The 13,726-nt window shown below is 39.0% G+C and overlaps 1 protein-coding gene across 4 annotated transcripts in view; it reads right to left on the bottom strand.

Moving 5' to 3' along the window:
• Positions 1–4,136: 4,136 nt before the first annotated feature.
• The window catches only part of PROX1 (prospero homeobox 1), a 48,943-nt gene continuing 39,353 nt past the window's right edge, over positions 4,137–13,726 (bottom strand). For 2 of the 4 annotated variants that reach the window (XM_031060394.1, XM_031060405.1), the window contains one exon: positions 4,137–9,916. In XM_031060394.1, coding sequence (XP_030916254.1) covers positions 9,728–9,916 — 189 coding nt within the window. In that variant the 3' untranslated portion in view covers positions 4,137–9,727. The remainder of the gene's footprint in view (positions 9,917–13,726) is intronic. The other 2 variants (XM_031060398.1, XM_014308642.2) reach the window with 1 other exon arrangement.

Below are 13,726 nucleotides of genomic sequence, written 5' to 3' on the forward strand. Positions count from 1 at the left end.
TTTAACATGTTGGCCACTCACTAAGATGCAAAAGGATGCCAGGAAGCAAGATTTCAGCTGGGAGATAAAGCTGGCAGGGCAGCAGCTTGTGGGTTGTGCAATGTAACCCGGGGGCTCTGGGAGGACCCCCGTGCGCGGGCTGTTAATCAGTGACCGGGCGTTAATGAGTAACGCGGGGCTGGCAGCGCCCGCCCGCGCTGGGGAGCTGGAGTGTTCCCAGCTCTGCAGCGGGCAGGTGGGGGTCCTGGGCACATGGTGCCACCATCCCGCATCTATATTTCACTCCTTATAAAATGGGGACATGGAGTGGGAATAGATTTGGGCACAGCCTTCTGAAAGTGATTGAGATTTTTCCCTGTGGCGCTCAGCGAGTGGGGGAGCTCCCCCCATCTGAGTTCTAGGTTTCCTCCCAAAGCTGGGAAGTCACCATGCATGTGTTTGTGCAAGAAAGCAGTGAAGCTCATTTTATATTATACCACTTCCAAACACACATTTTATCAGGAAAGATTCAAAATACACCCCTTGGCCCGAGTGTCCTTATGCTTCCAGAGTGTTTGCAGTGTGAGACAAGCTCTGGTTTTCAGATAAGCCTTTGAGGCCGTTTAAACCTCTGCCTCGTGTGTTGTTCAAGATCCAACCCTGACTGTCCTGTGGCTTTCTTAAATATGCCAGCAAGTACTGCCATGCATGAGGGGCAGGTACACCCTCAGTCTGAATGGTCAGACTTCAGCCTGAGTCAGACAGGCATGCAGTCCCTGGGGTGGGTGTGTTGTCAGAGCCTTGTGTGGATTACTGAGAAATTGTAAAAATAATATAAAAAAAAAATCTAAAGTGCCTCTACTTCAGAGAAATCTGGCCTTATGGTTTTGACTGGAGCATCATCTCTTCCTTTAAAAGCTCTGACCAAATTATTGAGCTGATAAACGATTTCCCTTGGTTTTACATGTGCTGGCATGAATTATCCTTGAGTGCTGCATATTAGGGTTGTTTTGTACTAAAAGGTGTTAAACACTTGTAATAAATATTTTTCCTTATTTCCCCTAGGACACTGTTCCATCTCTGGTTGGTGAAGCATAAAAAAGAGCTGTCATGCCCAGTTTTAATAGGCAATAGGATTTCAAGCCCCCAGAGTTGTTTCACAGTCTGGCAGTGGCCATAATGAAACTGGCCACTGTTGCCACAAGACTTTTTCCTCTCATGCGTTCTCCCCTGTTACCTCCCACAGCTGCTTGACTGGCAGGTCTCTCGCAAACCACAAACATATTTACATTGGAGCCAGTAGTATTTCTTTTTAGCTATCTGTGCCATCTTTCTCGGTTTTTATTTTCCTTTGCCTAGATAGAGACTCAACCTTAAGCCTAATTTTAAAGAATAAAATTAAACCGTGCATGCAATTAGCTGCATTTGCGTACGAACAGCAGTTCATTTTCATGTGTTTTGTTGTGAAGCAAATAGCTTGTTTGTGTGTTTGTTTGTTTGTTTTTTCACACTGATTCCCAAATAAATGGGAAAGTACCACTATTCACTCGCCCAGGATTTATTCAGAAAAATGCAATCACAGCCTCCCAGACTCTGGGCAGAGTGAGGTGGGGGGGTCCTTTCTCTGAAGGGGAGTCAGTGTCTCACTCTGCTCTGCAGCTCTGGAAAGAGTCAGGCTAACCTAAGCCAACAAGCATTCATTTGGGTGTCTAAAATACTTAATATTCAATACTTAAATTAAAGATACCTCTTTCATCTTTTGAGGTGCAGGTATATTTGTGGTCCTAATAAACTGTACACAAAAATGGCCATTGTAGCAATTGATGGATTTTCTGCACCCACCAACCTTTCATGCTTTTATAGGCAGCTTCTCCAAATGCCCCTGCCCACTGAGAAGCTGGGAGAACAGGCAGGCCTTGCAATGCACCCAGAGGGCCAAACACTTGGACCAGGCAGGGAAAGAACCCTCCTACCCCCCAGCTCTTTTTATCTAGCAGCTCTGCCTTCACCCTGGGAGCCCTCCAGCCCCATGCAACAACAGAATTTAGCAAAGATTTAATTGTGCATATTGTGTTCTTAAAACAAACACAGTGCCATATTTTTAAAGTCACTAAGATGAGTTTGGGGGAGCACTGGAATCCACTGCAAAGGATGAGGGATGTATTTGCCATTATTTCCCAAACGCAGTCAGTCGTATGCTGCCACTCTCCCTCCTAACAAAGAGGGAAGACTGGATCAGAAGGGATCATCTCCATAGAAATTGTGTTGGCACAACCTAGACTGGGCATAAATAAGGGTACAGACCAAGAAAATGAGAGCAATTAACCCTTTCAGGCTCTCAAATGACAAAATGCAGTCTTCCACGTTCAGCTGCTCAGCAATGTGATGTGTAAAAGACCCCAGTTGATAGTGATGGTCTCAGTGACATAAAATTGTTCAATTATTTGCCTTGCTCAGGGATAATTCATGTCTTCCTTATAATTTTAAAGCTAGAACATAGTATCTTTCTTATTGTAAAAATTCCAGGTATTAGGGGAACTGAGGATTTCCAAGCACAGATGGCCAGATCTGCAGAACTTGGATCATTTCAGGGTGCTTGAAGCCTGGGAAAGTTGATTTGGCCCTCTGCAATGACAGGGACTACTTGCCAAGTTCCAGTCTAGCTCTGAACTCCTGCAGTAGTCTGAGATGCCAATAACTAGGATTTCTTATTTAGAGATCTGTGTGCTTTCCACTGCAGGGTAAAATGGCAAATAGTGTCTTGTATTTCACAGAACCAGTATATTTGAGAGAAAAACTGATAGAGGCACAGAGCGAGATGGCAATTACCCACAGAGCTCAGATCCTTTGGTCCATTATCTGGGTACCTGAGGATGATCTCCCTCTCCCTCATCTAGTTAGGTCTTGATGACTAAGACAAAAATTATTTTAGCATTTTGATTTGGTAATGTAGATAGATGTAACTAGGAGAGGCAGTGTTTGCAGTAAAACCGGAGGAGATCTCACATTTAAATGATTATTAATTATGTAGATGTAACTTCATGATCTTCCACAGACCTCCTTTACACCTTGTGTTGATGTGGCCCAACAAATGCAACCCCTGTTGTATAAACATACATGGAGTTTTAACTGCTGTTGTAGATGTGAAGTATTTATCTGGTTGTTACAATGAAGCTGAAGCTGGATTCAGGCTCCAGCTCAGCTCTGGTGTCCTGAGGCTGAATCAGGGAAGATACTGAAAATAAATGACCTCAGATCAAAATATATTTTTAACATGCTTCTCCTTCAAAAATCAGAAGAGTCTTGCAGGATTTTGCAATCTAAATAAGCTACAGTCCTACTGCCATCTGTACCAATTCTAAGCCAAAAAGAGAACTTTCATATCTGAAACACAAACAATCACGTAAATCAAAGGTACACTCAACCCCAGAATTTTAAGATACATATGAAACAGCAGACACAGCAAAGAGCAAAAGAAAAACCACGAACAAATACATTTTGAGGAATTGTGTAGGAACAGAGTAGTTTTATATAATGCTGGTGAATACTCAGCTGGAAACAGAAGAGACCATGAGTGATGGATTGTAACAATAAGAACAGAGGATGATGTCTGGTCAGTACCATTAACAAGGCCAGACTGGTAAGAGTAACAACTGTGAATGAAGGGTGAACCACCACAGCTCAACACCCACCATCCCTGCATTCACCCAGCTCAGCAAGCACCATCCCTGCATTCACCCAGCTTGAGGAACCCCCTGTTGCAGGACACCAGCATGGCAGGTACACCCAGGAAATGATTAAACTGTATAAACAAAATAGCTCACATTGGCTCCATTTAATTTAAAGGGCTGTCTATGCCTCAGACATAACAGGTCTCTTGCAGGGAGTTATTCCTTGGCAGATAGACTATTGCAAAATAACATTCATTATCTTAACCGGCACTGCGCTGGAGGTAGGACACCGAGGCCATAAATCATTATATCCATTTTGCAAGAGGGCTGGTAGTTTCATTAATAAATAATTTGAACTAAGGGGAGAAGAAAACCTTCAGAGGAGTACAGTGTTAGGCACCGCCTGGCCACAGCCAAGAGGCTCAGGAGTTCACCTCTTGAGGTGGGGCAACATAAACTTTTGGAAATAAATGTAAACAATGGCAATGAGCTTGTAATTTATATTTTATTTTGCACAAGCTTGCATATATACTGCACATACATTCAGTTTAGAGAAGATGGAAGGCACACAAGGCAATTGAACTACTGTATCCTTTAAGTGGTACAAAGCAAAAAGGTAAAAGTCTGGAGAGTATACAAAAGCTTTAAACACACAAAATAAAATCCACCCCCCCCAAACATTTTTCCTGTGTTTATCTTAAATTTAGTAGCTGCCAAGCTAGAATTGTAACTTTTTTTTCAATCAATTGTCTACTGCACCTTTTTTTTTCCAAACGGACAGGGGAGTCTTATTGTTTTATCTTGTCATCAATTAATATTACAGTACATCCTTGGTAATACAAAATTGTACACCTTCATCAAATAAATTAGGATAAATTAAACCAATAAATTATGCAAAGTCTTCAGAACAATAGACGACAACAAAAAATCCACAGTTGAAATTGCCTCTAGCTAAAAAATAAAATAAAAAAAATCAAAAATTTACTTTATCAGTTCAGTTATTGTACTATCTTCAAATTAAAGGGTCTTTATTACAAAAAAAAAGAGCTTAATAATGCTATTTACAACATATTGCTAAATAATATAAAGGCAGTGTTTTGTCACTTTTGTAACTATATACATATGAGTAATGGCTGGGACAATATCAGTTTAAACCTTAACCTTTGACTCTTCTGGGCAGCATTAAAACCAACCTAAAGAGGCTTTTCCCCCCTCCTTTTTTAGTTTCTGACTCTTACACGTTATATGGTAATGAGATGGTTATTGTGTTTGTCTGCTGTCTCACTCGAGTGGTACAATTAATGCGGAAGGTATGGATTTTAGAGAAAAATGTAAGCTCACTGTTTCTTCTAGATTTGTTTCTACATATCCCAGTATTTGTGCATTTGGAAGGTGGCTGCTTTGGGAGAGAGGTGACTGTGGCTCAGATGAAAAACTGAATAAAGTCATAGTGCCACCACCTTTCATACACTAAAAAGGATATTCCTAAGAAGATACAAAGGTTAAATACCAGTTTTCATCCCAGCTCTAAATATGAGCAATTTTAGCTTCAGTTTATAGATGGTTTACAACCAACAGTTCTACAGAAAACAAAATTGCATTTCCTTCAACAGAACATTTAAGTGCAATACAGTAACTGCTTACTCATATAAACCAGTTACATTCCTTAAGGGGAGCTTTTTGAAAACAATGCGTATTGGAATTTTCAAACACAGAGTTGGTACCAGAAGGAAACATTTGCACTATTAACACCAATGATTGCTATATAATACACATGGCAAATATAGTTTTTGCTTTCACTTCTCATGTACAGTGCTCACTTTGGGGGTTTTGTAAACCACTTTCCATTTTTAATATATATATATATATCTTTCTGTATATATATATATGTATAATCTTTCAATGCTGCTGGTGAAAATCCTATCTTTAAAGCCACAAAATCTTCACCTTTATTTCTTAATTAATATTAACCTGTGGAAAAAAAAATTTTTTCTATTAACTGACTTCATATACATAGAAAAAAATTCTGCAATTTTACAGAAACTGTATTACCCATTCCCTTGACATCTGATGAAAGAGACTTAACTTTTAAAAGTAGAGAGCTGGATTTTCAAGAATGCTTTCAACTATCTACACAGTTACTGTAGTGTTTCTTATAAATTCAACAGATGTTTTCAGAATGTAGTTATTAAAATCTTATGTCTTTATGCAAGAACAGCCGTAAGGTTGAATATTTACATTGCTTTATAAAAGTTCCCCTCGATTTTCAATGTTCACCCACATACCTGGTACAGTAACAAAGATTCTGCAAACTTAAAACACTTTAATTAAATAATACTCAGAGGCACAAAGCAAACCTCAGGAATACATGGGTGAACACTTCCTTAAATAATTACTACATTCTAACATCTTCCACATGTTTACCATTAAATGTGAAACGTTCCCATTAAACAACCAGAGATACAGTAAGAATTAAATGTTTTGTAGTTTCAAATAGAACATTCTTTTCACAAAACATAACAAATGTCTAAAATAGGTTCTTAATCTAGATAGGAAAAAGGTAAGCTTTTCACTTCATACGCCTCTCGTGTGTGTGTGTGTTTTCGTGTAAATATACATACATATGCCCACACATGTTGTCCTGTGTGTGTGACCACATACGTATCTGTATATGCACATATGTCACGTATGAAATATTGCTTCTATACTACTTTTCATCAGGCTAAGAAAACACAAGATTTGCACCACAGTTACAAAAAATTGGCTTCTACAAGAATTTTCAAAACTCGAATGCTGCTCAAACAATTGAGAAAAAATAATTTGCGTTATCAAACTGTTCTAAAAATTCTCTTCTTCAAAAACGTATTCTCCTGCTTTGTTTTTTTTTTATTTTTTTAATTTTTAAAAAGACACAAAATATGCATAGCTATCAACATTATGTCAAACAGCCGGGAAAAAAAAAAAGTCAGTGTTTATTGCAGCTGTAGTAATTGAAAAATAAAGTTTAAAAGATGAAAATTGTAAGCCACAGAAGGCACAAGAACAATTGTACTTGTGGGGGAAAAACTGGTATTTTGAAGGATTTTTTTATCCTTCCGCTGGTGCATTTAAGGTCTAGGCACAGACTATAACCTCAAGTTTATATGCAGAAATAAATCTGAATTAGCAGTAAATGAATGGCAAAATGGAGTTTCTACATGGATTTTGAAATTCTTTTCCTATGTAAACCTTCATTACAATAAAAGTAGCCTCCTGCCTTTTAGCCATTTTTAGTGAAATAATATTAAGATAATTTAAAAGAAACTGGATTGGATTCTACTTAGAATTTAGTACAAGCTATGCCATGTATTTGTAATTTTAGGTGAATTGGGAGGCACAAAGGCAATATGGCTATAAAATGCAGAAAAATCACATAACTGAAGTGATGAAATTATCATTTATTCCTTTTTCAGACCAAGGAGGTTTTTATTTTGCCTTTAAGATGAAATTTATATTCCTAATTCCTATGCCTCATTTACTATTGAGATTATACTACCCATAAATAAATAAATAAATGCAACAACATCAAGTGTTGAGTACACAATTTCACTTATTTAGATTATGTGAATCCCATTGCAGCCAAATAATAATAATATTAATATCAATAATAATAATAATAATAATAGAAGAATAGAATAATAATAATAATAATAATAATAATAATATAAAGCAACGGTAAAATCACAGGTTGAGATGGTAGCTAGTAGTATGTCCACATAGTATGAATAAAGTATGGCTTTGCTTTCTTATGTCCAAGGTGACAATGCAAAGTAATATTTTGCATCTGATGGTATGCCAATGATGAACTTAGTGTATTAAAACTTGAGCATTTTATGCCACTTCTTCCCATAAATCAAAAAAAGTGCATGAACACAATTTTCATCCTTTCTTACTCAGAATTCATTGGAGTTACATCTTTATGAAGTGTAATGTTCACCAAATCATGCACACACAGAGAAAAACAAAAAGGAAAAATGAAATAAAGAAAACAAAATAAAATGAAATAAAATGTAAGAAAATAAAAGAAAGAAAAAAAATCCTGTCTACTGTAAGGATACGTACAGTATTAGGTACTCTCAGGGAGTCTAAGATCAAGATTTGTTTTGCTTTTAATGCATAGTGAAAATGTTGGCACTTCATCCCATGCTATTGTCTGCATTGCCTATACTCCACAGATACTGCCAGTGCTTGAAAAGAATGACAGGGAATCGGAGGATTGTGCTGTTTAATTTGAAGTCAGCAGGTTTTTAAGGCTTTCTGCTAACAATAATTGCTTTCATACATTTCTGTCTATCAGCAGTATTTGTAAATGAAGTGAAATTGCAATGATCAGGTCAGCTCTTTAGTCACATGGGTAAACTTTCACTCTCCAAAGTCAAAATGTAATTTTAAAATAAAGAAGATACCAATATCCTCAATGGCATAAATATAATTCAGGACTAATTAGGAACTTCCTCTAGATTTAGATTGAATTATGTAGGGGAAAATACTGTTGATGATAACAATAAATTCTTACTGCATCCGTACAAAAGACGACAAAGAAAATGACAAATACAGTGTGCCATAGCATATTCAACCTTCCCCCAGACTTCTGGAGATGATTTCTTTCTGAAAACATGAGAAAAGGAGAGCCACTGAAGAGACCATGAGAACTAGCAGCTAGCTTTCTTTCGTTCGTTCTTTCTTTCTTTCTTTCTGTCATATCATGGTGTAGCATTCAGGCAAACCCAGATCCATCAGGGACTTTACACTGTAGCTCAGGTTTTGGTCACCACTAGCTCCAGCTTCAGAAGAGAAGTGCAGCCACATTGCTCAAATAGATTTTTTTCTTTATTTTTTTTTTTTAAAGCTGGACTTACTGTAATTTTAAAAATTGAATTTGGCTATCTGAACCCTGCATAGCCAGGAGGACACTGTGATTTTTGTATAATGCTCAATTAGAATTTTATGAAAATGAAATTTTTATTCTTCTGATTAGGAAAACACTAATTATATTTTATAGCTACAAATAAGCCTTTTTTTTTTCCTCAGCATTGTGAGGTGAAGACTCTTCCACTGTATCTAAGATCGTTCAAAAAGTGCTTTTCAGGGCAGATGTCAAATATGGACAGGACACTTTGTATGCTGGAAAGGGAATCTTGGGGGGCAGAATGGACTAAGAAAATAATAAATTTAGGGACTAATGCCACTTAAAGTAAGACTAAGACATGGCAATATACGATGCTGAAGGTTTCATTTTTACTCTATGGAGAGTGAAATGCTTCCGCTTTAGTAAGCTGACCGTAGTCCAGAATTAGTGTGGTTGATACAACATTGTGCATGAATTACTGGCCGAACCCTGCAAGAACAGTATCTGATTTGTGCAAACATCCCTTGCTGCAATTTAGAGAAACAAGAACCTGGCATGTTGGTTACTGGCGCAGGGTATCTGTCATTTCTGTAAGGAACACGTGAAGCATAGGGTTTGCTTTTCTGGGTGTCACTTCTTGGAGTGAGTACCTAAAAAGATGTATTTTTCTGAAGTATGAAACAAAATCTAGTTATTGATTAAAAAGTATATAAATACAAATAAAAAAGCTCGAAGCTTATGAAATGGCTCCACAGAGTTCAGACCTTTAGCAGTATAAACATAATATAAACTTCATTGTCTGTAGAATTGTGCCATGACATTAGTCTCACCAAGACAAAATGCCACTTTGCAGCAAGCAATAAATCTGACAAAGCATTTTTAAACATAATGCCCTAACTTGCTAAGACAGGCTTTTACACGCTTCCAAACTCTTCTCCCTGAAAATTAACCCCGTTGATTCTTCAAATGTTAAGGGTCTCGGGCAAAAGTAAACCAAAGGCTGAAGTAAAATAACCATCCCCTTGGAACTGAACGAAAACTTATATCCAGGAGGGATCAGTCTAACTTCATATACATATATATATGTATGCCATACACATATATATGAAATTAAAATAGAGACACACATGACTTGGGCATCAGAAGGGGACTGCTACTTTCATACATTCATAAATAGCTGCTGAACTCTCTACTCATGAAGAAGCTCTTGTAGGCAGTTTGGGGATTTGAAAATCTCAGGGACCTCACTGTCCAGCTTACAGATGACCTTGTATATGGCCTTCTTCCAGGAAGGATCAACATCTTTGCCTGCGATAATGGCATTGAAAAACTCCCGTAACGTGATCTGAGCCACTTCCAGGAATCTCTCTGGAACCTGCTGATACAAGGAGACAATGGCATTAATACAGTTTTCAATTTCAAGTCTCTGGTTCTTCAAAGGAAACTGAGCTAAGTTCTTTCTTTCAGAAAGGGGCTTACATAGCACCTGCATTTTCTAAATGTGGCAGCCCTCTATTCTCTTATGCAAAGCTGTTATATATAGTACTATAGCAATAACTTTTATAACATGTGTTAGAGATCTTTGTAAAGTCCACTGACAGAATGTAGGTAACAAAATGTTACTGTCTGAGTTGGGAGAGTAGGGGATTTATAGGATATAATTAGCAGGAGGGGAAACAAGCACAATTGTCTTTAAGGAAAAAATCTCTGCTTGATATTTTACCTGTGCATTTATGGCCACGTTCCCCTCTCCATGTGAGAACTAATATGAAAGTTATGCATGTACAGGAAGCCCTTTGTACCTTTGTGCCTGACTTTGGTCACAACCAGTGCTGAAAGCAGTCAAAGATGGGGTATCTCTGAATGTCCTTTGTAGCTTAAAACCAATCAAGCAGGAAAGCCTTCAGCTAGTGGCTTGCTTCTGTGGCTGCTATGCACAAGAACCCCATAAAACTGCTTTCTCAGGAGACACTGTGGTTTTTCCTCCTTTTTCAGGAGCACACAAATACCAACCTAACCTCTTTAACGGGTGCCTTGTGCTCCAAGGGGCTTCTGAGCTGGGATGCTTTAAACTCATTTGTTTCTAAATGTCACTGTCACTTCACGGGTGAGTCAAATACCCAGCTAGAAGGAACGTACCACTCTCAGAAGCCCCTGAACAATGGGTAAATGTTAAAAAAACCACATCTCCAAACTTTAGTAATTCATTCTAAGTAGTTGTCCCAGGCACCAGCACCACCTTCTCACCCTTTGCCTTAAATGATTCAAAAGCAATTGCTCTAATGAACTCCAGGGCAGTTGCAAGGTTGAGGTAGTCTCCATAAAGGTATTATTTTCCACTTTTATCAAGGAAATATGGCTTTACAGCTCTAGAACTGCTAATACATGGCCAGCCAGTAGCCAGTATGCTTATAATAGCAAGTATTCCCTCACTGCTATTCTTTGTCCCCTCCGGCAAGAGGAGTTCTCCGACCTGCACTAGGAGCCACTTGAACCATTCCCGTGGCAAACAGACACTTGGGCAGCTCTCACTGATTTACTGAATTCATGTCACACTGCCAGATCAAGGCCAGCCCCTTATTCTCTACTTCAGGCTTTTCTTCCTGTCCCTTTAGAAGCCACTTCCAAAGCACTTGTCTGGAAATGTGTGTGATCAATCTGATAGAACAGAGCTCTGGAGCCTTTGCTCACCTGTCATTGTTTGGGAGACACCAGCAGTTTGATAGCCACGTTCTGCCATCAAACAAGCATGAGATCAGCTCCCCCTGACACCAGCTGACAAACTCTGCTTCCAGAAGCCCCAGAGAAGTCCTCTGTGTACCTCTGAGAGTGCAATCCAGCCCCCACATGTTTTTGGGGTTTTTTTGCTCCCAAAAGCATCTGTGGAAATTTTTCATTCAACAGGGTGCACAGAAAGACACATCTTTACAGATGGTCTATTCCAGCAATAAATAAGAGAGAAGAAATTAACTATTATATTTCACTTACTCCAGCTCAAAGAAATTACTTAGAACTCCCCATAACCACTCAGCTGTTTAGGCATTTGGTAACATGTCTACAGAAAATACCATGCTTTTCTCATTCTTTCATTGCTATAAAAAATTGACATGATTTTCTGTTCATGCAGTTCAATGCTCGCACACTGTTCATCACCCTTGATATTGCTGGGCACTAATCAAGGGGAAGGAGTTTCTGACTACAAGATATTAGAAACCAGGAAGAGGAGTAGATAACCAAATTTATGGAGTAGGCACTGATATTAGTCCATGAGAGCAAAACCCTTTGATTTTGGTGTCCACTCCAGAGGATCAACACTAGATGTCTTTATTCCCTCCCAAGCTGCTGGAGATGAGAAACAGGCAATTACAAGCACCTACATGAGAAGCATGAAGTCCCACCTCTGCTTCTTACCTCATGGTTACACCCAGGACAACTTTAAGCATGGAAGTGACAACCTGGGTTTTAAGTTGGGCCTTTGCCATTCAATTTCTACCTGCACATTTGAAAGTTTTCCAGGTAGAGGATGCTGCTTTTCCATGGAGTAGGCAGTGTGAAACCCCTGAACCTGTAGCTTGCGGGCTTTCCACCACTGTAGTAACACACAGGCTTTTTTTAAGACTGGGAGCTATTTTTCAGGTCCAACTTTACTGTATCTGAGTCACACCAGGCCTTTTTGAACCAGGTACAACAGGCTGCGGAGAGCAGCCCACAAACATAACAGTGAACAAACCCAATAATGAACAAAACCCTGTGGGGGCTTTGAACAGACCCAGCTTTTCAGCTTTTTCTTCCTCTGGAGGCTTCACCTTGTAATGCTGAGTTCCTTAAAGATCTCCCCTACTCCTAAGGCATTAGAACCATTCATAGATCTTTCCTTTTGGGATGTTATTAGCAATTTTTCATGTCAGACTGGATTACACACATTATTTTGCATGTTGTAATATGAATTGCATTGTGATTAATCCCAGAGGATGGTAAGTCAGCCAACACTTTTCCTTTCTAGAAAGAGTATCTACAGTCATTTTTATTGTTTGGGTTTTTTTTAGATAAGAGAATACTAGTGAAGTCCAGAGCCTGAAAATAAATATTTAAATGCATGGGTAGTTATATTTTTCAGTGGGCAATTAATCAGTCAGCCATGTTAATTATGTGTCTGGGGTGGCATTTCCCTGACCCTAAGTGATGGCGACCTATTCAGCGCATCTTTACACCTAACTGACTGAACATCTCTGAAGTAGGAACATCTGCATAAAATGCTTCAGTGACAAATAAACTCTATCTACATTGCTTTTAATAGAACCAACAATCCCTAGTATGAACCCAGGGCATTTTCTTAGCATCAGGTGGCAGCAGTCAATCAAAGAATCACACTGTGCATTCACCAGGAGGAAAGACAATGAGGTCTCGTCGGGGGAGTCTAGGTGGTTCTCGGGCTGAAGCCTCCACAGCAGTCCAATTTACAAAGAAATCACACGTTGCTGCATGCTTTGTCAATATAACTTCACTGCCAAGGGAAAAAGTCACAGGCCAGACTTTGGGCCAGTGTAAATCAGCAGGGCTCTGCCAGCCTCAGTGCAGTTACACTAATTTACACCGGGTACACATCAGTCCTGTACTTTCTAACGCAGTCCAACAACCTCCATGGTGCCCCTTCTTAAGCCTTAGCCATGTTAACACGTCCCCTTTGTCTATGAAAACTGGGAGGGAATTAAAGCTCTCATCTGCTCTTGTCTATTTGTACTGTTTTAACTACTGGCATTTTCCTTGGCGTGAACAACAAACCTGAACTATTTCACTCTTGGGTTTGCATGTGCAACTATCATGCCGAACCATTTGGCTTAGCACTGTGGGGGAGTGCCTTGTTAAAAATACTCTACACATACTATTTCTATGGGAGCAAAAGTATAGTTCCAATGGCTCAAAAGTTGCAGTCAAGTCAGACTTAACTCTTCTTTCACACAGAAGCACACACAGTTGAAGAAAGCTTTATAAATACTTGTTGAATTTCTTTTCAAGGGAAGTGTTACCCAAAAGGAACTGGGAACTGAGAAGGTGAGGGCAGTTCCTCAGCAGGTCTAAGTCAGTGCTGCCTCAGGAAAATCAGTGAAGCAACTCTGATTTTAAGCCAATAGAGAATTAGGCTTATCTTTCCGACGGACCTTAAAAATCATCTTTGTGAAGGAGGGCA

This window comes from Geospiza fortis, unplaced genomic scaffold, assembly GCF_000277835.1.
Source record: "Geospiza fortis unplaced genomic scaffold, GeoFor_1.0 scaffold41, whole genome shotgun sequence".
Classification (NCBI taxonomy): Eukaryota; Metazoa; Chordata; class Aves; order Passeriformes; family Thraupidae; genus Geospiza; species Geospiza fortis.